The 24649-nt window shown below is 37.5% G+C and overlaps 1 protein-coding gene across 1 annotated transcript in view; it reads left to right on the plus strand.

Moving 5' to 3' along the window:
- LOC102774018 (S-adenosyl-L-methionine-dependent tRNA 4-demethylwyosine synthase) overlaps positions 1–24649 on the plus strand; it is a 108316-nt gene that overhangs the window by 75612 nt on the left and 8055 nt on the right. The window contains exons 12-15 of the mRNA XM_006770850.2: positions 1369–1546; positions 5669–5804; positions 17631–17741; positions 24443–24610. Coding sequence (XP_006770913.1) covers positions 1369–1546; positions 5669–5804; positions 17631–17741; positions 24443–24610 — 593 coding nt within the window. The remainder of the gene's footprint in view (positions 1–1368; positions 1547–5668; positions 5805–17630; positions 17742–24442; positions 24611–24649) is intronic.

Below are 24649 nucleotides of genomic sequence, written 5' to 3' on the forward strand. Positions count from 1 at the left end.
GGGCTGTGTGCGATTTTGCGAGTGTGGTAAAATCGCATAACAGCAAAATCGCATAACAGCCGAGCATACACCCAGCAGCGCTGCTGATGCCTGAATGGTATGTGGAATGAAGTGGGCGGGCATCGGGAGGCCACTATGGCACGGGGCAAGCACTATGGGCAGTCTATCTGAAGTATACCTGGCGTATAAGACGACCCCCCACTTGGAGGCATATTTTTCAGGGCCAAAAAATCGTCTTATACGCCGGCAAATACGGTAGATGTCATCTGTCAAATGATTTTTCTGCATTTTTTATATGATCATATGATTTTGTTATCTTTTATTTTGTTAATGTGTATCACATGCTTCAATTTGCATATGCTGAACCATCCTTGTGCCCCTGGTTGAACCACAATTAATTGTGATTTATTATCTTTTTAATGTATTGCTGTATTTGATATAATATATTCATCAGAGATATTGGTCTGAAATTTTCTTTTATTGAGTTGTCCTGCCAGGTTTTGGTATGAGGGTAATATTGACCTCATAAAATGAGTTAGAAGTATTGCCTCTCTTTAATTATTTGGGAGAGTTTGAGAAGGATAGGTATTAAATCTTCTTTGACTGTTTGGTAGAATTCACTAGTGAAGCCACATGGTCTTGGACCATTATGGGACACCTTAATGAATGTTTCAATTTCTTTACTGTTGATTGGTCTGTTTAGATTTTCCAGTTCTTCATGGTTCAGTCTAGGAAGGTTATATATTTCTAAGAACTTGTCCATTTCTTCTAGGTTATCAAATTTGGTGGCATATAGCCTTCCATAGTATTCTTGTATAGTCCTTTTTATTTCTGTGGTGTCTGTTGTAACTTCTCTTTTTTATTTCTGATTTTGTTTATTTAAGTCTTTTCTCTATTTTTCCTTAGTCTAGCTAGAGTTTTTCAATTTTATTAATATTTGCAAAGAAACAGCTTGAGAAATGAAGGGGGAAGTGAATGGTCTAAACGAGGCTTTTCCTTATGTAGATATATTGAGTTCATTTACTTATACAGACATGAAAGAATGCAGAGCTAAGCAAATTAAGGAATGTAATATGTTCTGTGTTTCTCAAATAATTAGCTAATAAAGTTAGTTTTGCCTGCTTGTATTGACATAGTTTAATTAGTACTAAAACTATTGCTGACTGATTTTCCTGTTTCAATAATTCTAGATTATTTTTTTCCCTTGGGCCCTCATTTTTTATTATCTGGCTGGTATAAAAAATAAATTCGCCTTCTAAAATCAAGGAACCATTAGGAAAAATGTAAAAATTTTAATAAAGAAAAATAAAAGTAGTTTTCCTCTATCTGTGCCTTATTGAGCATGATCATTTTCACTGTGTTTTCCAGGTGTACCAGGTGTCAAAGAAGAACGTTTTAAAGAAGGAATGACAGTAAAGCACTGTGCATTGTCCCTTGTGGGAGAACCCATCATGTACCCAGAAATCAACAGGTTTTTGAAGCTACTCCATGAGTGTAAAATCTCCAGTTTCCTGGTCACAAATGCACAATTCCCTGTGGAAATCAGGTGAGTGACCCAGCTTATTACGATATGCTGCTTGAACCGGTAAACAGATGCTTAGGTTGTTTCCTTGTCTTGGCTGTTATGAATAATGATGTCTTGAAGTTTGGGGTGCATATATCTCTTGAAGATACTGATTTCATTTCCTTAGGATATATACCCAAAAGTGGGATTGCTGGATCATATGGTAGTTCTATTTTTAATTTTTTGAAGATCTTATATATTTTGGATATTGATTTGCAAATTTTTTTCCATTCTGTAGGTTTCCTTTTCATTTTGTTGACTATGTCTTTTGCTGTGCAGAAGCTTTTTAGTTTGATATGGTTCCACTTTATTTTTGCTTTGGTTGCTTGCACTTTTGGTGTCATATCCAAAACATTGTTGCCAAGACCAAAATGTCAAGCTTTTACCCTGTGTTTTCTTCTAGGATTTTTACAGTTTTAGATATTATATTTAAGTTTTTCACTCATTTTGACTTAGTTTTTCTGAGTGGTGTAATATAGGGGTCCAATATAATTTTTCTTCCCATGTGAATATTCAGTTGTCCCAGCATCATTTATGGAAGAGACTGTCCTTTCCACATTGAGAATTCTTGGCTCCCTTGTTAAATATGAGTTGACCATATATGATGGGTTTATTTTTTGGACTCTCGATTCCTTCCATAAACATATGTGGGTGTTTGTTTGTTTTTGTTTTTAATGCCAGTATCCTATTGTTTTGAATACTATAGCTTTGTAGTATAGTTTGAAATCAGGAAGTATAATGCCTCCAGCTTTGTTCTTTCTCAGGATTACTTTGGCTATTCAACATTTTTTATAGTTCTATATGAATTTTAAGATTGTTATTTCTATTTCTGTAAAAAGTTGTCATTGGAATTTTGATAGGGATTTTATTGAATCTATAGATGGCTTTGGGTATTATGGACATTTTAACGATATTAATTTTTCTGATCTGTGAACATGGAATATCTTCCCATCTATTTGTGTCTTCAATTTCTTTCATCAATGTTGAGACGTTCTTGAAACTAAAATACTGACATACTTTTTAAGGCCCCATTTCTGGAGGCTGATTCAGTCTTGGGAGAGGCCCAAGAACTTGCATTTCATGTGCTTCCTTTTTAAAAAAAATATATATTATTTATTTATTTATTTATCCTCACCTGAGTATATTTTTCCCATTGCTTTTCAGCATCCGTGTGAGAGAGACACATCGACTGGTTGCTTCCCGCACATGCCCCGACAGGAGGCAGGAGCGAATCCGCATCCCAAGTAATTACCCTTGACTGGGAATTGAACCCAAGACCCTTTGGTGTGCAGGCCAACACTCTCATCATTGAGCCATACTGGCCAGGGCTCCATGTGCTGCTGATCCAGTTGGCCCTGAGCACACTTAGAGATATACTGCTGTGAGGCTTGAAATACTACTTTTGGGTTTCTGTGATGAGAGGCTCGAGCTGCACTGCCTATGGTCTGGCCATTTTGATGGAGGCATTCTGGCATAGGGCTAGGAACACAGGCTCTGGAGTACTTCTAGGCTTGAATCTTGTTGTTGAAATTATTAAATACAAGATTATCCACATTTTTTGTGTGGATCCTTGAACAAGCTCCTTAATCTCTTTGAACCTTAGTTTTATCATCTCTAAAATGGGCATTAGTAGCAACTACCTTGTTTATTATGAGGATTCAATGAACTGAACAAGAAAGGTCAAACATAGCACAGTGCACTCAGTACATGATGAGTGCTCAGTAAATCTTCTCCTTCTCTTTTCCTCCCAAATTATTTGGCCTGATGTGACAGCTCCCGATTGTCTTAGGGATTCTGGTATTGAAAGTTTAGGCCATTTTGGGAATTTTTTTTTTTTTGTCCAATAGGGTCAACAAACTTACTATTTAATCCGCTTGACTTCTTACAAACATAAATTCCTCTCCCTTTTTTCCTTTCTTTAGAAATTAGTAGGCCTACATCTCTATAGGAAAAAGAAAGGGAGAGGGATTTTTATGTTCAATTACAATGCATTTCATATATGATCATTCTCAACTCGGATTTAAAACTAGCAGGATGAAGAGTCATCACAATAATCATATCACAGTTCATTGGGCATTATCACTGGCTATCGGGCTTAGGATTGTATTGATATAGTCCTTTTTATTGTTCTGAGCAGTGATGTGAGATTCTCAGGCACAGCAATTATTTTGATGATTTTAAGGATAAAACATGTTTTGCTTTTGGGGAATTAAAATGATGCTGTCTCTGTATAGAATGGACAAATGACCATGTTGGGAGCCCAATTCCTTTCCTGGGGAATAGAGGCCCATACGAGGCAAACATTAGATCCCTGAGTTCAGAAAAATTTTCCAACGTACTTTTACTGCCTTTGAATGAGTTATAATTCCCAGGGACGTTCCCTCTTCTCCATTCTTTCTCTGCTCCCTGGTAAGAAATCTGTAGACTTCCTTCATTATAGCACCTCAGACATTTAGTATTGACAAAGTCCCTTATTGGTACTGTCAGTGTCCAGGCTTCCTTTTTTTGCAAATGATGGAGGTTTGTAAAATAACCATGGCCTTTGGGATTTACTGTTCATGACCTTAAGTAGTTATGGAGGCATAGTGAAGAGGTCAGGCCAGTTCCTACTTGGCATCAGACAGCTTTATAACAACGTCTCATAAGCATCAGATAATGATAACCCAATAGTATCCGTTAAAATAGTCTTTATTTTTATTTTTTGTGGAACATAAAGTACCGTTAAGGTAGCATAGCTTATTTGTTGTTAAAGAGGTGCCAGCAAAATAGTGATGAGACAGGATGCTGCCATTACATATGCTATTGTTTCGCATTTTTAGTAATTGATATCTTTGCACTGTAGTGACACATTCCTGAACTTTTAAGGATTCCCTTTGTATCTCAATGCTGAAGGGGGATTAAAGCAATGAGAGTCTGCCAATATTTTAATCACTTCTTTCCTAACTTTGCTGAGAGCTTCTCCACCTTTAATGAGACTTTTCTGATTTTTCCATATATCAATAAGCCAGATCATTGCAATCATTTGTTTGGCCTACATGCCCTTAAAAGTTCTGTCAGCTGAAGTCAACTAAAAGGTAGCTTTCAGTGTCTGCCTATATGGCTGGATAAAAAGAAAAATATAGTTCCTATCCTTCAAGGTCTTATACTCAGAGATTGATAAGGCTGGTACTGATAGAAATAAAAAGCACATAAACCATTTTGATGGTGAATTTTATGGCATGTGAATTATATTTCAGTTTTTAAAAATGCATAGATTTTGAAACAAAAATGCATAAGTAACATTCTAGTGGTAAATACAAATTGTAGAATAGTAATAGAAAATGAATAGTGGAAGGATTTGGTCATAGGATTATTAAGGGGGATTTCCTTCTTTCTAGGTCTAAATTTATTGAAGAGAATGAATTATGAGGCCCATTTGAAGAGAGAACAGAAAGACTTTGGAAAAAGTACAATCTGGGCTTAAAACAAAACTGGCAAGAAATCTAATAGATAAGAATGACATTATGAAATGAATGAGTCCTTTGTAAGTGCTTGGTTGCTGTTCTAGCTCTGCATTGCTTAAAGCTCCCGGAATAGACATTGCCCACGCAAGCTTGGCTTTGAACCCAATTCTGCCCTTAGGCATAGGTGAGCCATTGTGTGGTTTTTCTGCCCTTTAAAGAAGGCTTGGGCTTTTGGGGTTGTTTCTTGTTTCTTAGAAAACTTCCATGAGTGAATTGATGATGGAAGGTGGTCCATCAGCACAGACCCCACATGGTTGTGAGATTTCAACTGTGTAAGCTTTGACTAAGCCAGATCTTGTTTTGTGTACTTTCCGCTAATACTTAGTGTTTGAAGAAGGGCCAGTTTTAAGTAATTGAATGTTTTCAGTTTATTAGGGATGGTGACCAGTCATTTAAAAAAAAAAATCAACATCCCATTCAATCACATGATTAAAATCCTTGTTTCATTCTTCTGGGAGAAGTAGAAGCCTCGACCCAGTGAAATGTTTAATAGCCACATCTATTACAGATTGTAATTTTACTACATCATGAAAAGCCTGAAATAGGCATAACACTATTTTTTTATTGTTGTGTTTATTGTTTTTAATTTTAAACTACCAAGGAATCTCAAACCGGTTACCCAGCTATACGTCAGCGTGGATGCCAGCACCAAAGACAGCCTGAAGAAAATTGACCGCCCACTCTTCAAGGACTTCTGGCAAAGATTCCTGGACAGTTTGAAAGCCTTGGCAGCAAAGGTAAAAATTATGACATCTTTAAAAGAAAATAAAATGAAGTAGGTTTTTTTTCTTTTTTGTTTTAAAAAAAAAGACTAAATAAAATCTTCCACTTTTATTGTTTAACAAATATTTGAGTTCTTAAGTTTGTAGTATATATGTCCTTCCTGTATTGGGGGAGAGAATAGTAGTTCATAGAAACCCTAGAAGAGGTGTCAGCATATAGTATATGTTTGGTTTTTTAAAAATATATTTTTATTGATTTCAGAGAGGAAGGGGGAGAGAGAGAGAGATAGAAACATCAATGATGAGAGAGGACCATTGACTGGCTGCCTCCTGCATGCCCCCTAATGGGGATCGAACCCGCAACCCGGGCATGTGCCCTTGGCCAGAATCAAACTCAGACCTTTCAGTCCGCAGGCCGACACTCTATCAGCTGAGCCAAACTGGCTAGAGTAGCATATAGTATATGTTTAAATATGAAGTTAATTTTCCTGAATTTGTAGAACCAAGTTTCCTATCTGATCAGGATCTCAACCTCAGAATATCTGAATGTGATGTCTTTTTCTACAGACATTTGGCCCTTCTTACGTATTGTGTTTTCCTATAGCAGTGATGGCGAACCTATGACACCTCTGACACGCGAACTCATTTTTTTGGTTGATTTTTCTTTGTTAAATGGTATTTAAATATATAAAATAAATATCAAAAATACAAGCCTTTGTTTTACTATGTTTGCAAATATCAAAAAATTTCTATATGTGACATGGCACCAGAGTTAAGTTAGGGTTTTTCAAAATGCTGACATGCCAAGCTCAAAAGGTTCACCATCACTGTCCTATGGTGTACTTACTTTCCTATTTGTTTAGACCTTAAGTAAACTTCTGGTTCTTCTTTTCCATTAACCTCACATCTCAGTAGTTTGTATTTTCTGTTAGTTCTACCTCTTTGGTTTGATCCTGCAGTTTGTCATACTGTACTAAAATCTGACTGAAAGTAAGAATTACTGTCGAGGCTTAAAAAAATTAAAATTTTTTGTTTCTACTAGGATTTGATAATCTGCATTTCCAACAACTCAGGCGACTCAATATGCAGCCAGTTATGGGAGTCACTGACCCAGAAAACCTTCCTTTCTCTCCTCTGCCAAGCATGCATTTCCAGAGGCATTGTTCATGACATTCCCCAAGAGTGCTGCACTTCCTGCTTATGTTGTCATCCCTGAGAATGTGCCCAGCAGTCTTTCAGAGCCTAGAATGTTCTTTCTTTCCAATACTTTGATTTGTAGAAATTTTTGCAACCTTCAAGTGTCAGCTTCATTACTACCTCTACCATGTGAAGCCTTTTCCAGTTGCAATTAACTGCCCCTTTCTCTCTTCCTGAGTTTTATATCTATAAAAACACTTCATTTCTTCTGTTTTATTCTGTCTTCTTTCCCCAACTAGATTAGTTACTCATGTCTGAGTCTCACATGATGTCTAGCACAGCGTATTTTATGGTATTTAAGAAATGTTTTTTAAATGAGTGAATTTGTGGAAACTCACCAGAGCTGATTAAATTTTTTTTCCAATTTTATGCTGGAGAATTTAAGTCAATGCTTTTTTTGGGCAATCAATAGTGACATTATTTAAGAAATGCAAAACTGGCATTACTTTGGTTTCTAATCTGTCTTAGGTTATTTATAAAGCTAGTAGTTCTGGTGCTTCTTGGGTTCCTAAAATTTCTGTCTTTGGACTTTACCTTCAGCCATATTCTCTTCACTTGTTGCTGAGACAGCAAGTAGGAGATACATAGCATGAAAGTCAGAATGGATTTAGGTGGGAGTAAACAGCAGGAGCTGGCAATGTCAGACACATCTAAGACTGTTATTTAACTGTATTCTGAGTCAGTGTTGGAAGGTGAGGAGGAGGCATTAGTAGGTAAAATGGCTTAATAGCTTGTTTTTTCTCCTTTGGCCATATTTCCCACAAAGTGAATTCTTTTCCTGAAGTTATAAGCCTTTATATGTCAACTCAAGTGTTCTGGGTTGACTCACTGATAGTAAGCAATAATTTGAAATTTTACAGTATTTTCTAACCTATGAGCTTCTTATGTATTATTATTGTGTCTATGTAATTTAGGCTATTTAAACTGCCTGCAGATTAGGGCATTTTGTAACAAGAGTTTATATTTCTCATACTTGTATTGTCTTTGTTGTCATTTAAGAAAGATTTATGGCAGGAAGTTGCTCTTTAAATGAAAAGTTGTCTTGAAATTAGTTTAAGTGATGTTACTGCCTTTTATAAAAATATATATTTTTTATTGATTTCAGAGAGGAAGGGAGAGAAAGAGAGCGAGATAGAAACATCAATAATAAGAGAGAATCATTGATTGCCTGCCTCCTACATGTCCCCTACTGGGGATTAAACTTGCAACCCGATCATGTGCCTTGACTGGGAATCGAACCATGACCTCCTGGTTCATAGGTCAACGCTCAGCCACTAAGCCACATCGGCTGGGCTGTTATTGCCTTTTGAATATTTGATATTATTGGTATAGTACAGTGGTCGTCAAACTGTGGCTCGCGAGCCACATGTGGCTCTTGGGCCCTTTGAGTGTGGCTCTTCCACAAAATACCATGTGCGGGCGCACATGTACAGTGTGATCGAAGCTTCATGGCCCATGCACAGAAGTCGGTATTTTGTGGAAGAGCCACACTCAAGGGGCCAAACAGCCGCATGTGGCTTGTGAGCTGCAGTTTGCTGACCACTGGTATAATAGATACTATCACAAAAGATCTGTTTTACTGTTGTTTAACACTTAAAAATAAAACTTGTATGCTATAACTATATTAGGTAGGTCAAACATATTACTAATATAATCTGATATTTCATTTTTTTAAAAAAAGTGCTGTTCCAGATACTTTGATTAGAACATCTATACTGTTTTGTTACTTGTTTAGTCGTTTCGTATACCTGAGCAAGGAGAGGCATTTGAAGAGAATTTCTTGAACTTTATAAAGAAAGAATTTTGATTTGCCTCAAATGTATTTATGAGCTAGTGCAACCCAAAGTAGAAGGTAGCATTTTTTGTGTTTTTACTCGTAGAAAATATGATGTTTATTTTTCCAGATCTTTATCCTTTGTCAAAATGTTTCTTTTCAAATATGAGGCCAGAAATCTATTGGTACTTGAGTATGTGGGGCTAAAAAGCAATTCCTTCTAGATAACAGCAAAAAAAATGTGTTAGCTTTAATTTCCGTTCACAACAGCTATTTGTCATACAGTTCTGTTTTTAAAAAAGAGAAATCCATCTTGTACAAGACAACACTGCCTACCTTTGCCAGTAGACTTTTATCAGCAGTGTGACCAGATGTGTTTCTGCCTTTGAATAAGTTATAATTCTCAATGGGTTGGCCCATTATTAGGCCAAATTGAAGATCTAGTAGGAAATTGAAGTAATTAATCCTTTTTCATGTTTAAGCAATAAAATCAATATTCTTAAAATCTAATTTTTGAAAATAAAAAAAGACAAAAATAATTCCCTGTCTTATACACGCTTGGATATCAAAACTGAACATTAGTCCTCTTTCTACAGATGTGAGCATGCTCTGATCTGACATTATTGGAGTAACGTGCCATTGTTGTATATTAATGAGATCGCTCTGTATCTAATATTTCAATAGACCAATGTATCCATGTGGCTCACAATTTTCAGATTAAAAAAAACATTTACTATTAAACCGTATTATAAAAATATCTGTATATATAAAAGGCTAATATGCTAAATATCCGACCATTCGACCATTCTACCGGTAGCTATGACACGCACTGACCACCGGGGGGCAGACGCTCAAAGCACAGGCATAGGAACATGGAACAGACTGATGAATCTCAGGGGGAAGGGGGGGGGGAACAGGAAGAGATTAACCAAAGATCTTATATGCATTCTAGAGGCCCAGTGCATGGATTCATACACCAGTGGGGTCCCTCAGCCTGGCCTGCGGGGATCAGGCCGAATCCATGCACCGGGCCTCCAACATTCCCCTGGATTGTGAGGGGGTGCAGGCCAGGTTGAGGGACACCACTGGTGTATGAATTGATGCACCAGGCCTCTAGTTCTGATTATAAAAATATTACATGTTCATTATAGAAACTTTGGGGAAGTAAAGAGAAATGTAAAGGAGCAAGGAAAGAAATTACCTATAATTCAAGGACCTTGAGACATTTTGAAGTAATATTTAATCCTTTTTTGGAGGTAATGAGGACAGGAGTGCTTTCTTATATATGATTCAATTTTATATGCTTCTTATTTTTGTTAATGTTGGGACATAAGCATTTTATCATGCTATTAAAATTTCTCCATTACCTTCATGTTAAAGATAGCTTAATCTTTCATCTTAGTCACTGTGAGATATGTGTGTGTGTGTGTGTGTGTGTGTGTGTGTGTCTGCCCCTCTGGTTCCTAACACAGAGCCACTAAGACCCTTGTAAATTTCTAAGTGATGAGAGTACCAGGAGCATCTTTTGTTTCAATGAGGTAGCTCTGGATGGGCTCCTATATGTTTGTTGGATGGGGATCGGTCACCAGAAAGACCAAGCCAAGATGAGAAGCTTGAAATTTTCAGTCTCCCCTTCCCCACTTCCCTAGAGAGAGGAGAGTGGTTGGAAATTTAAGTTAATGATCCATCATGCCTACATGGTGAAGTCTCCATAAAACTCCCAAGGATTCAGGCAGCTTCTGGGCTGCTGAACATACAGAGGTGCTGGGAAGGGGCATGGAAGCTCCTCAGACCTTGCCACATGTATACCTTGCCCTATACATCTCATCCATCTGGATGTTAATCTGTACCCTTTATCATATTCTTTTATAATGAACTGATAGACAGTAAGTAAACTGTTTACTTGAATTCTGTGAGCCACTCTAGCAAATTAATTGAAGCCAAGGTGAGGATTGTGGGAACCTCCAGCTGATCAGCTTCTGCACAGGTGACAACCTGGACTTGTAATTGTCATCTAAAGTGCGGTGGGAGCAGTCTTGTGGACTGAGTCCTTAACCTGCGGGATCTGACACTGTCTCCAGAGAGTGCCAGGATTGAGTTAAATGGTAGGATACCCAGTGGGTGTCAAACAATTGCTTGGTGTGGGAAAAGCCCCCACACAACTAGGTTCAGAAGTGTTGTGAATGTGATAGCAGTGCGAGAGTAAAGGAGAAACACAGGAGAGAACGCGAGTTTTTTCATACTCATTACCTTCACAGACTCATCAGAGACCTAGGTTCCTGTCTTTCTCCTGACTTTCATCCTGATGTTTACTTCCTGATTCAGAACATTTGCTAGAGCTCCAGCCGTTATGTTGGCATTACAGCTTTCATTTTGAGCACGCAGTACAGGATGGGTACAAGAAGGGCAGTCTTTTTAAGATGATTTTCATAACACTTCCGTTCACCTCTTATTGGCCAGAACTGAGTCTCTTAGTCACATCCTGCTGAGGAAGGCTAGGAAATGTAATATTTCTGCTGAGTGTACTGTTGTCACTACATAGTTTAGGCATTCTGCTAATGAGGAAGAAGGGGAAAATAAGTACTGGAAGGCAACTAGCAATCTCCCATCAGTGAACTAAGCATTAAATTCAAATGTTAGACAGGAAACAGCAAAATAAACCTATTAGGAAGAAGGAAACAATCAAGATAAAAGAAGAAATCGATTAACTGGTGGTGAGGGAAATTCAAATATTGTACATATAGAAAGTTATTGATGCTCATTACCAAAGTAATCTCAACGGTTTGGTGGAGATGGAAGACAGATTGCATAATGCTTGTAAGAAGGACAAAGAACAAATGGTATCTTAGAAAGGAGACAAGACAGGAGCCTTTGGGGTTTGTTTGGGGGATGTTATTGGTTGCTTGATTTGAAGTGTAGGAGGTTTGAACATGAACATGTAGGTAGAAAGGAAAATGTAAGAGATAGTTGATCTTTTTGTATCTTAGAGGTATGTTTTATTCCTTATTCCTAATTTCTAGAGTAATGGTTTCATTAATGCCTCGGAATTTATTTTTTTTTTTTTTGCCTCGGGATTCTTTATACTCATTCAGCACAATGTTTTTAATAAGATTAAAAAGAATTAGTGATAGTGTAGACACCAACTTGGAACTACAGTCACTTAAGAAGGCCTATTTGAAAGGTAGAGTTATTCCTAGTGATCTATGTACTTAGATTTTCATCTGGCAGAGGGTTGAGAGGGAAACTCTAGGGGACCCAGGTAGTTTGAAGAGACGTTTTAAAAAATGACCATTACTTCCCATTTCTTTTTAGTGCTGCTTACTTTGAAATTTAAATAGCATTAAAGCAAAATTTCTATGCTTATCAGAAGTGCTTTGGGGTTAAAAAGGATTGAGACCCATTGCCACAAATTGATACCAAGAAAGTCTTCATTCTCCCATCAAGAGACCTATGGGCCTTTTTGCTGCCACGCCATAGATTTCATCCTCTTCAATTTCTTCCAAATGGAATCATTCAAGGCCATTCATCTCAAGGCTTATCTTTAAAATTTTAGCTTAGGTATTGCCATTTTGGAGATTAGAATTGAACCTTTTTATGAGAGTCATTGTGTTTGATTTATGAAGCGAGTTTGGAAGAAAGGGACATTACAAAAAATGGTCAGAAGCTAATTTCTTTTGCTTATTGAACCCAGAAAGAAGGCAGCACTTTCTCAAATTGACATTTGAAGGCCCTTATTAGTGCATTAGGGAAATGAGATTGTGGAAACTATGACTTCTATTTGATTTATGGCAACGTGAAGGTAACTTGCTCCTCTGACATGGTCCATAAGAAGCTAGTATATGTGGCAAACATTCATTTGACACCTTATAGGAATAAATAAAGTATGCCATTAGTTCATTCATAGTCTGAGATATTGGATTGAGATACATACTATTTATATTCGGTCATTTGCACTTTCACTTCATCCAGCCACACAGTGGGTAAAAAAGGTGTTTTACCTTTGACAAGTTGGAAATGTTAAAAATCATGTAAATGGAATTTGAGTAACCCTTGGAGTATATTAGCTTTATTTCCATCAGTTTTAGAGTTTTTCTGATGAGATATCTTCTAGATTTGGAGATTGTTAAAATAAAATGCCCCGCCCCCAAAACAAACAAACAAACAAACACAAACCTCTAGGCCTGTATTAAAAATCTGAGGGGGTGTGGAGGGATATATTGGTTATCTTTCTCCTAACTCGTGAAATGTATCTTAAGATGTTGGGAGGCTCAGTTCAGCAACCGAAGGAAGCCTTCGTTTTATATTACCATAAAGAGCATTTTTATTTTTTCCTATTCCTGGCTCATGATGGAAAAATTGCCATATTTTGACTTATGTACTTTGAACATATCTGGTAGTCACTGAAGACACTGGAGAATCCTGCAGTTGTAGGTCCACTTGTATACTTAGAACCCCATTTAAGTGCATCTTCCCCATTCTCCCCGGGGGAAACTGGACTCCTGGTTGCCAGTTTCTAGGGGTGGTAGGTGGTAGGGACTAAGGACAGAAGCCTGGAGACCACATTATTTTCCAGAATTTAACTCTTCATAAAAATCTCTGAGAGGAAAGGAGAGAAATACAGCCCACAAAACCATATCCCACTCATCTTTTAGATGGTCTCAGTTAGTGGAGTTGCATTTTAGAGAGAGAAGCATCCATTGGCTGCCCCCTGTCGAAGCCCGCAACCTGGGCATGTGCCCGGACTATAGAATTGAACTGGCAACCTTTTGATGCACTGGATGATGCCCAACCAAGTGAGCCAAAATGGAGTTGTATTTTGAATACAGTGGTTTCTTTACCATAGGTAAAGGTTATATTCTAAAAATTCTTGTAGTAGAAAAAGTCAAGTTTGAAAAATTTAGTGCTTAAAGGAAAATTTAGATTGAAGTTGGGAATTTTAGTGAATCGGTGAAATCCCTTCTAACTACTGTGCTCATTAAATAAATACTGTGTCCATTAAATAAAAGGACAAAGGATGTCATTGAACAGAAAATATTGATAACATCTTACAAATCTTTAATTAGTAACGAGTACTGTTCAAACTCTCCTGTGGTTTCTTAGGACATCGCACTCTTCTCATTTCCTTTCTTGTTCTTTGCCGCCTTCTCCTCCTTTAAGCTTCTTCTTCCCTCCTCTCAATGGAAGTGTTTCCCAAGTTTTAGTCCTCAGGTTTCATTCTTTTTTTTTTTTTTTTTAATATATTTTATTGATTTTTTACAGAGAGGAAGGGAGAGAGATAGAAAGTTAGAAACATCGATGAGAGAGAAACATCGATCAGCCGCCTCCTGCACATCTCCTACTGGAGATGTGCCCGCAACCCAGGTACATGCCCTTGACCGGAATCGAACCTGGGACCCTTCAGTCCGCAGGCCGACGCTCTATCCACTGAGCCAAACCGGTTTCGGCCTCAGGTTTCATTCTTGATCTTATGATTCTCCTTGAGTACATTTTTCTTTCCTCTCCCTTTTCGCTCAGCCCTTCCCTGTTTCCCCTCCTGAATTCTGTTTCCTGTTTTCTAACTAAATGTGTCTCCTAGACACACTCACTGGTTGGTGGTTTTGTTGGCACCTTGGAATCTAAATGAGTGACACTTGTTACCAAGCAAGGGGTCACTGCACAAAGTGTGTAGGAACATACTATAGTCTTGGTTTTTTTCTTTTACTTGGTATAGGCTTAAATTGCTCTTGTTTTCTACTTCCCTAAAGTAGAAGCTTATTTAGATTTTTGATTTTTTTCACTGAGAACTATACTGCGATCCTTTGTGTAAGTATACTATTACATCAAGTTTAATTGGTGCATAGTCAGTCATAAAGTGGATTTGACATTATTTTCTTGTCTATTATTTAATATCATTGTGAAAACCTATGCATATCTTTGCTCACATTTTTGATGAATTACTTAGAATTAATTCTGGAAGGGAAATTCTTGAAGAGATTACAGTTGTAGTAATTCACCAAGCTGTTCATTTAAGGTCTGTGCACTTTTCTGTATATATGATATCCTCTAATAATAAATCCTATTAAAAAAAACCTATATGCAAATTTTAAAGGTCCTCATCTATATTATATATACAAATATGGATAAAATGATATTGTTTGTTATTTAACTTGAAATATTCCAATGTCTTCCCCACACCAAAAAAAAAAAAAAAAGTAAGAAGCTGGATAAAATAAGAAATGTAGAATGCTGACAGCTGTCAAAGCTAAAATTATGGTTACACAGGAATTATTTCTTTTCTTGGATGTTTTAAAAATTTATAATAAGTAGTTAAAAATATATAGTTATGAGTTAGAGTTGTATTGCTTCTAATTAGACAGCTTTCAATGCTACACATTCTGGATAATGTTAGTTTATCCCAGGACTACAGCTCTTCATTTCAATGATTTATCTTGATAGTTGCAACTGAAGATGAACTTGAGTTGAGGTTATGTCAAAACAAGGTAAAATGGTCTTCTAAAATATGGCACCAAGTTATTAGTAATCAAAGAAATGCAAATTGAAGCAGTAATGAGGTACCGCTTTGGCTTATCTAATTGGCACAGATTTTTTTTTTTTTGTAATAGCAATATTCAGTGCTGCCTAGTTAGCAAGAAAGACATACTAATTCACTGATGGTAAAAGCATAGTTCAGTACAAACATTTTAGAAAGTAACATGGCAACATGATTAAAGAATCTAAAAATAAAAAAAATCTAAAAAATATTCAAATCTATTGACCCAATAATTGCTTTTGGAAAAATTTAACCTTTGGAAATAATTAAAATTGTGGACAAATACTGATGAATAAGAATGCTTGTTCCAGCTTTATTTATAATAATGATATATTATAAGGTCTGAAGATGTTCAATCCCAAGAAATGGCTACACAATTTATGATATCACTATTGAACTAGCACTGAAGATGACATTTCAAAATAGTGATGTGCAGTCCAACACAGCAAAGGAACACACTCTTAACAAAAGAAGAGTTCATGCAGATGAGATTCTCAGAGAGGAGTACAGGAAGATATTGCCTCTGTGAAGGAGTAGGAGGAGGGTGAAATCACACATATATTTTATATAAATACATAAATAGACACACACAACTCTATATTATAATGTATCTAATGGACATATGGTCAAGGGGATACTTAAGTCCATTGCTTGAAAAACCACAAGAGAAAGCTGGGCAGTGCAAAATGCACAGACAAAACATGCTAGGTGCATTAGCAGCCAGCAGGGTGAGTAAGAGATTGTATGCAAACATTCTACAGCAGAAAAAATACCCTTCTAGAGAATTTTTAAAATATTTTATTGAGTTTTACAGAGAGGAAGGGAGAGGGATAGAGAGTTAGAAACATCGATCAGCTGCCTCCTGCACACCCCCTACTGGGGATGTGTCCACAACCAAGGTACATGCCCTTGACCACAATTGAACCTGGTACCCTTCAGTCCACAGGCCAACGCTCTATCCACTGAGCCAAACTGGTTAGGGCGAGAATTTAAAAAGTTAGGGTGAGTATTTAAAAGGAGTAATACAGAGCAGTATTTCTCCATCCTTTGGAGGGGGAGGTTGGAAGAGGTGGCTCTACTGGCATATTGAACAGCAAAGATTTCACAGTGTAAAAACGACCAGTGCCCTGAGAAATACTAACACGCCAACACAGAAATTTACAACATGAGAATGCAAGGAAAAGGAAAGGTGTGTGTGTATAATCTATAGATATAAAAGCCTAAGCAACCCTTATGACCAAACAACTGGAACAACCAGTCAACCAGTTGCTATGATATGCACTGACCACGAGGGGGCAGATGCTCAACGCAGGAGCTGCCCCCTGGTGGTCATTGCGCTCCTATGGCCCTTCCTCCCAGCTGGCCAACCTCCTGCAGCCCTCCTTCCCCCACTGGCCAACCTCCCATGGCCCCTCCCCCCCCACCACTGGCCAATCTCCCCCAGTCCTTCTCCCGGGGCCCCGATGTGGGGCCAGCCAACCTCCCAGGATCCCTCCACCTGGCTGGCTGGCCGGCCCCCTGATAGGCCTCGATCGCTGGCTAGGCCAAGGGACCCCATCTGTGCGTGAATTCATGCACCAGGCCTTTAGTGCTAAAGTAAATATGAAAAAAATTAAGGGGCTAAGAATAAGCATGATAATTTTGAAGAAAAACAATTTTGAAGAACAAAGAAAGGTTGTTTGTGCTAAATATCAAGTCTTATTATAAAGCTATAGTTACTTAGTGTGATACTGTGACAAGATAGAAAAACTAATATCAGAGTAGAAAGTTTAGAAACATCCATGAATATATGAAAACTTGATTACAACAAGCAGACATTACAAATCAAGGAGTAGAGAATGAATTATTCAATGTTTAATGCTGGTTCAGTTCCACAGAGAAGAGAAAGAATCCCTGTCTCACACCATACTTAAAAAAATATAGATAAATATTCATACTCTATGCCAGGAAAGCTCATTTTTTTTCTTTTTATTTGGTAACTGGCTACTTTTCCTTAATCTAATTTTTTGACAATCTAAAACTATGTGGTCAACTTATTGTTCTTTACTAAATCTCATGCAATGTATCTTTGTCAAGAACCTATTGGGTGCCTAATATTGTTAGATATTGTGAGTGAAAGAAAAGAAATATGCTAATACCTTTGCCTTTGTAAGGCTTATGGGAATTTTATAACTTTGTTTATACCTTTTCATTTTTTTAAAAAGATATAAGTTTATAGAAGTTCATGCTGGATTTCACCTTACCTGGGTTCTTTATGGGTTGAAGAAATTTGAAAGTCTTGCTAGGTGTAACTTCTACCGAAATACTAGTAAAAACAAAGTTGGCTTTTCCTTTGTTTTAGCAACAGCGTACTGTCTACAGACTGACTCTAGTTAAAGCATGGAATGTGGATGAACTCCAAGCCTATGCTGAGTTGGTGTCTCTAGGGCATCCTGACTTCATCGAAGTGAAGGTAAGCCCTTGCCGGCCACCGCTGTACCCTCTTCCTGTAATGCTTTGTTAATCATCCTAGAGTTAACATTTTTTTAGACTCTATGGGAGGTCCCAGATGTTTTATGCACTCATTCAGAAATATTAATCAGGAACCAGGCACTGTTCTAGTCACTGGGGATAGTAGCAGTAAAAACTAAGCATTAGTTCTCACAAAAATATTATTTTAGCGAGAGGTAGACAGTCATCACAAACTGAATAATAAGAAACTGCATATAGTTGACCCGTGAACAATGCTGGGTTAGGAGCACACTTGAAAATTCGTGTATAACTTTTGACTTCCCATAAGCTTAACTACCAATAGCCTACTAAGACCAGAGCCTTATTAATAATATAAACAATTGACTAAGATATATGTAATATGTTATATATGTTATATACTATATTCTTACAATAAAATAAGCTAGAGGAAAGAAAACTTTATTAAGAAAATCATAAGGATGAGAAAATACATTTATAGTATTTATTGAGAAAAATGTGTCAATAAATGGACCTGTGCATTTCAAACCTGCAAGGGTCAACTGTAGTAACATTAATATGCTGAGGAATTAAAGTGTTATAGTGAATGATTGGTTGGCTTTTAAATAAATTTCAATTATGGAAAATTTCAAACATATAAGAAGTGGAGATACTGCTTTAATTTACTCCATTTGTCCATCACTCAGCTTCCAAAATTGTCAACTCGTGTTTCAGCTATATTCTTACCCATTTTCTCACTTTATCATATTATTTAGAAGCAAATCCCTACATTATATCATTGATTCATAACTGTTTAAATATATAACTCTAAAAGATGTATACTCATTTTAAACACTCATTCAGAATACTATTCTCATAACTAAACTTTAACATAATTTTTAAGTATTACAGCATGTAAGGTTTCAAACTGGGCCAATTATTTCAACAGTATTTTTTAACACAATATTTTTTATGTATATATATTTTTATTGATTTCAGAGAGGAAGGGAAAGGGAGAGAGAGATAGAAACATCAATGATGAGAGAAAATCATTGATCGGCTGCTTCCTGCATGCTCCACACTGGGGATGGAGCCCACAACTTGGGCTTGTGCCCTGACCAGAATGGAACTGTGACCTCCTGGTTCATAGGGCGATGCTCAACGGTATTTTTAAATCTGGGCCATTCATTGTAAATGCATTATTTTTCTCTTAAATTTCTTTTAATCTAATTTCTCTTCCATATGTTTTTCCCCTTTGTAATTTATTTTGTTGAAGAAAGTATTTATCCTGGCTTGTTCCCCATATTTATATTCTAGATTCTGCTGATTGTATTTTCCTATGTTTTCTATATTTCCTGTGGATTGGTAGTTAGATCAAGAGAAGATTGATTTATCTGGGTGATAAATGGAGATAGAAACAATAAAATAAAATGAGAAGATTGATCAGATTCTTGTGTGTGTGTGTGTTTGCATGTCAAGATTATTTCATTGGTGGTATTGTGTACTTCCAGGAAGAGACATGTAATGTCTGGTTATCTGTGTCATGGTTTTGCCAGTATTTCATTTATTTATTGGGTATATTTATTTATTTTTATTCTAGAGAGGGAGCAAGGGGGGGAGGGAGAGAGAGAGAGAGAGAGAGAGAGAGAGAGAGAGAGAGAGAGAGCGCAATGTGAGAGAAATACATAAATTGGCTGCCTCCTGTATGCACCCCTGACCAGGGATCGAACCTGCAACCTAGATATGTGCCCTGACTGGGAATCAAACCTGTGAAGCTCCAACCAATTGAGCCACTCCAACCAGGGCTTTGCCAGTGTTTCTTTGGGATGGATTCCTATAAGTGGGTTGATGTATCAAAGGGTAAATGCATATATTGTTTTGCTAGACATTGTGGTTGGATATTCTAGATATCATAAGCCAGAAGGCTTTTCTGAGAAGATGACTTTTTTAAAACTGGTATCTAAATACTAAGATGCAACACAATATGCAAAGGCTTGGGGTTAGAACGTTCGAGCAAATGGCAGAGATAGTATCTGGAGGTCCTATGTGATCTCTGTGGGGCGGCTGGAGTTGACAGTGACAGAAAATGAGTCAGAGAAGTGGACTGGGACCGGATTCTGTTAGGTCTTTCAAGCAAGGATAAGAGAATTGGATTTTATACCAAATTTCATGGTAGGCTTTTCTTTATACTAGGTGTACTTCTAAAGTGTTTTAAGCTGGAGAATCATGTGTCTGATTTATGATTGTAAAACAACACCTTGCTGTTGTCATAAAGAGAGTAAAGAGGGCAATAGTAGAAGTAGGTAGACCAGTTACAAAGCTATTGCTTAATCCAAACAAGACATGTGATGGATTGGGGAAGATCATTGGTAATATATGTTGGAGAAATATGGCCGCATTTAGGATAAATTTTGAAAGTAGAACCAACAGAACTTATTGCTAGATGATATGTAGGGAGTGAAAGAACAAAAGGAATCAATAATAGCACTGGATTTTTAGCTTAAACAGTTGTGTGGATGTGGAACAGTCTACTGAGATGGAAAGACCCAGGCAGGAAGGAGGTAAGTTTGGGAAGTAATTTCATGTGTTCTATGTTGGTTTGAACCACATATAGGTTCAAATAGGCCCCAGATCATATAAGTGTGGAGGTCAGCTCTGGCAGAGACAGGACTTGGGTTTAAAGCACAGAAGCTTTTAACTTCAGTTGAAGGCTGAATTAGGACAAAATTTACCCACTGACACAGAATGGCACTTGGAGATTTATCCCTGACCTATGCTGTTGGTGAAAAAGTTTTCCAGGACCTATCCCTCAAAGGGGTTGATGGTAAAATTTAATAGTGCCTCCAGGTCACAAAAAGGCTCTGAATATGTGAAATGGATAGTGCCAATTGACCCTGGGTTAGTGCTATGCCTGGGGCTCCTCTCTGCAGAAGCAAACATTGTTCATATCCTTTGTCTGTATGTCCTGGATGTGTGTGTATGTGGTGGGTGCCGGAGTCTTTCATAGTCTGCACACACTGGCGTCTCAAGTGGGGAAGAGAGAAGAGCACAGCTTTGATACATTCCTGAAAGGTGCTGAAGGAGCTGGGACAGGTTACTATCTTCCTTGAGTCTAAACTTCCTCAAGATTAAAAGTAGAATGATAGTAGCAATGTAATAGCTTTGATTTGAGAAATTCATTGGCGTAATGGGTACGCCTGGATTCAGTAAATGTTTAACTCACTTTCCATTAAGCACATTTATTTAAACTAAATCAATAGAAGCTATTTAGTACATTGACTTCCTCTTTTCTTTCAGTGTTAGTCTTGTAAAATAGTTTTTCTGTTATATTTTCTAACATACATTTTAGCTTTGTTAGGCTTAAATAGGCCTTTCTTTGCTAACCTGAGAATCTTAACCATCATTATTGGCTTGCTTGTTTGTGAAAATGTGTTTCATGTTACCAACATCTATCTCATTGAAAAACTTTTATAACACTATTTATAAATGAAATACTGCCTTTGTATTCTCTCCTGGCATTGTACCTTGAGAATAGTAAGTACCCAGGACTTATTTGCTGTCAAACGATATAAGACTCTCTTACCCTTTGCACTGAAACTGTCTATAAGAACTCAATCCTTGCAGAATGCATCTTGCAAAACAAATGGGTTAGCATAGCCTCACTCTTTCTGTGAAGATAAGGAATAGTACCAGTTGTTCATGCACATGGTAATACCCAACTAGTGTTTATCAGTTGGTTCATGATCGTTAAAGAGTAGACAAATTCTGAGTAATATGAATGAAATCTTACATTAGATCAGAAAAGAGTTCTGGGCTCTCTTATCAAAGAAGAGTTTGTAACTTGATCTTTAGGTCATTCAGCATAGAGTGGTTGGGGGTCCAGAGAAGAATAGGCTCAGAATTTCGACATATTATCCCAGTTATCTGGTAAGGGACATGCACAAGATATGATGACATTGAGGCCAGATGAGGTAGAGCTTCCTGACTGGAGATTGAAGAGATGATGGAGGAATTAGGCAGGTGAAGACTGGATGCTGAATGAGACAGTCCAATAAGAAGGCCTCAAAGCCATGTTGAGAGGCTTGGGCTGTTTTGTTTGTTTTATAGGCGGGGGGAGGGGACTGTTGAAGCATTTTCAGGGTATAGGAATGACATGTTTTGGGTATCATGCTGCAGAATGTCATAAAGACATTTCTCATCAAACTCTAGGGAACAAAAACAGGATCAGGAGTCTTTAGACACCCAGTCAGTTTAATTAGAATAGCAAGCTGCCAAAATACTGCTCACCTGCATACCTTGAATCCCTAGGTAAACTTTCCCAGCAGCCAGTAAAAAAAGACCTGATGCTCCCCATCTCCTAGAGCAGAGAAATCCATCAGAAAGGTGCTAAGGTCATGGTGTGGGCTATGCTTCTCACTACAAACGTGAAGATGCACCGTTGGTCCTGGTCTTTGGGAACTCTCTTTGGGTCTGCTTGTTACTCCTCAACCGGTAGATTCTGGAGTGAATGACTACTTTCCAGTTGCCACATTGTGCCCATCTGTTTTCTTAAGGTTGTTCTTTTTTCAAAGTGGTGAGGAAACAACGTGATGTTGGTAATAAATGGGGAGGGTGTGGGGTGTGGTGGTGGGGTGAGAAGGTGGCAGATAGCCATGATATGAGGGAAACTGATAGTGGTTTTAGATAGTTCAGGGTTAAGTGTGACCAGGGATAAAGTCAGCACAAGTCATTGGTAGACCAGAGTTTGGAAGAAGTGAAGAAGCCAAGGCAGAGAGCACCACAGAGTGAGGCATTAGGAGCTGTACTGGTGAGGGCTCAGGGGTTCCCGAAAGTGACTCACAGACCAGTTCACTGAACCGGTTTCTGCCCGAAGCATTTCTGTCATGGTGAAGGCTCAGGCTCTGTGGATGGTTCAAGCTACCCGTACTGCCGACCCCAGCAGATTTGGTTTGGCTAAAATGAGAACTTTTATGTGAAAGTGCTATAAAGCATCATGCGAATGTGTGGAGAAATATTATGTGAAGGCATAATAATGAGCTGTGTGGCATTCATTCTCTAATTTCATTTCCAAGCCAAATATCTCCTTAATATTTCATGATTTATTATTGCTGAATAAGAAATATTAAACATTTTCCAAAGCCATTGTCATGAATATAAGATCTTATCTAAAAACCTCTGCTTCAATGAACTAGCTTTTTAAATATTAAAAATAAATTCCTTTGAAATAACTGTTCCATACATGGCTGTTGATATAATTCATGCATCATAAACAGTATTTAAATTGAAGTAAAGTTTGTTTTTGTGACCAATTTTATCTATCAATAAATCATTTTCATGCTTTTTATACATTCAGGTATGTTTAGCATAATTTTTCAGCTATGCTTTCTTAAAGATTTTTCAAAACTACTTGCTTTTTTAATTCACCGACAACTCAGACTCAGTTTAATGAATTCAATAAATTATTGGGCTAATAGAGAAGATTCTCTTGTTTGCTAGAACTAAGCTGGGTCACCTAAGGTTTGTGTCCAGCAAAGGTCATCTCAGTCTAGTAGACCAGCAATCTTCTTGCACAGCCATCTGGAACAGAGCGTTCTGCAGAGCTCATCTGAGTTTTCAGCCAAGTCCTGGCTCTGCCATCTGTAGGGTCAGGGTCACTCTGCAGAGTTCATTTGTGGGTTTTTCATTTAATGTCATTCTCCCCCCTTTAATGACAGTGGTTGTGTGTATGTGTGTGTGTGAGAGAGAGAGAGAGAGAGAGAGAGAGAGAGAGGCGTGTGTGTGTGTGTGTGTGGTGCACGTTTTTTATTTCAGTATTCCCTACTTAGTAGTAGCATATCTAGAATATTCAAACCATTTGTCAAGAAAGTTTGATTCTGGGGTATTTGAAGAGCCTACAAAGTTAAGATATCCAATATTTAAAAATGAATTATTTATCATTATGTAATCTACCAAGTAGAGAACTTAGCTATGAAACTTTTGGATTTTATATGACTGGGCTGTCAGGTAGAGTTCAAAACAGAACCAAAGTTATCTCACTGAATAAGTATTTCTGTAGAGGTGAGATACATGTAGGTGTGCTTAAATGCATGTATACACATCCACATAAGTATTTCCTATTTGGCATGAGAGTGTGTGTATGTACAAAATGCATTACAAAGTGATGTCTTTAAAGAATAAATAATAATAATAATAATGGGATCCCTATCCAGCCTTTAACATAAAATTTAACAACCTCAAAAAAAAATTTACCAACCTCTAATCTAAACTGTACCGTAAAATGAGAGCTCATTTTATTTTCCCAGTGAATAAATTGTTCAGTGAATTTTTATGGGTGTCAACTATGCCTGCCTTATTATTCTAGGGGACTGTCATCCCTTGAGAATTAATCTATTATAGATCCCAAATGAATCTGAATGGAAAGATATGTATTGGTTTAAATAATATTGTCATACATGACACAAAGCACAGGTACCCAAGCACCAGCACTGTCATAGAGTGAAAAGAACATCGATCAGCCCTGGAGCACCAGTGCTGTCCTTGTCATTAGTTCCCAAGAATTTTATCATCGTTGTATCACTTTCTTCACTTTAAAATACAGATGGGATTGATTTGGATGAATTCTAGAAGCCTTTCTAGGTCTGAAATTTTCTCTATGACATTTAAACAGGTCTGTAATTGTCTCTAACTATTGTAATGTCTCCACAGGGTGTTACCTACTGTGGAGAGAGTTCAGCAAGCAGTCTTACCATGGCCAACGTGCCCTGGCATGAGGAAGTGGTACGCTTTGTCCGTGAATTGGTGGATCTGATCCCTGACTATGAAATTGCTTGTGAACATGAACATTCCAATTGCCTCCTAATTGCTCACAAAAAGGTAAGAGTAATTTGAACATGAATTCTTCTGCCACCCTTA

Source organism: Myotis davidii, unplaced genomic scaffold (assembly GCF_000327345.1).
Source record: "Myotis davidii unplaced genomic scaffold, ASM32734v1 scaffold424, whole genome shotgun sequence".
NCBI lineage: Eukaryota > Metazoa > Chordata > Mammalia > Chiroptera > Vespertilionidae > Myotis > Myotis davidii.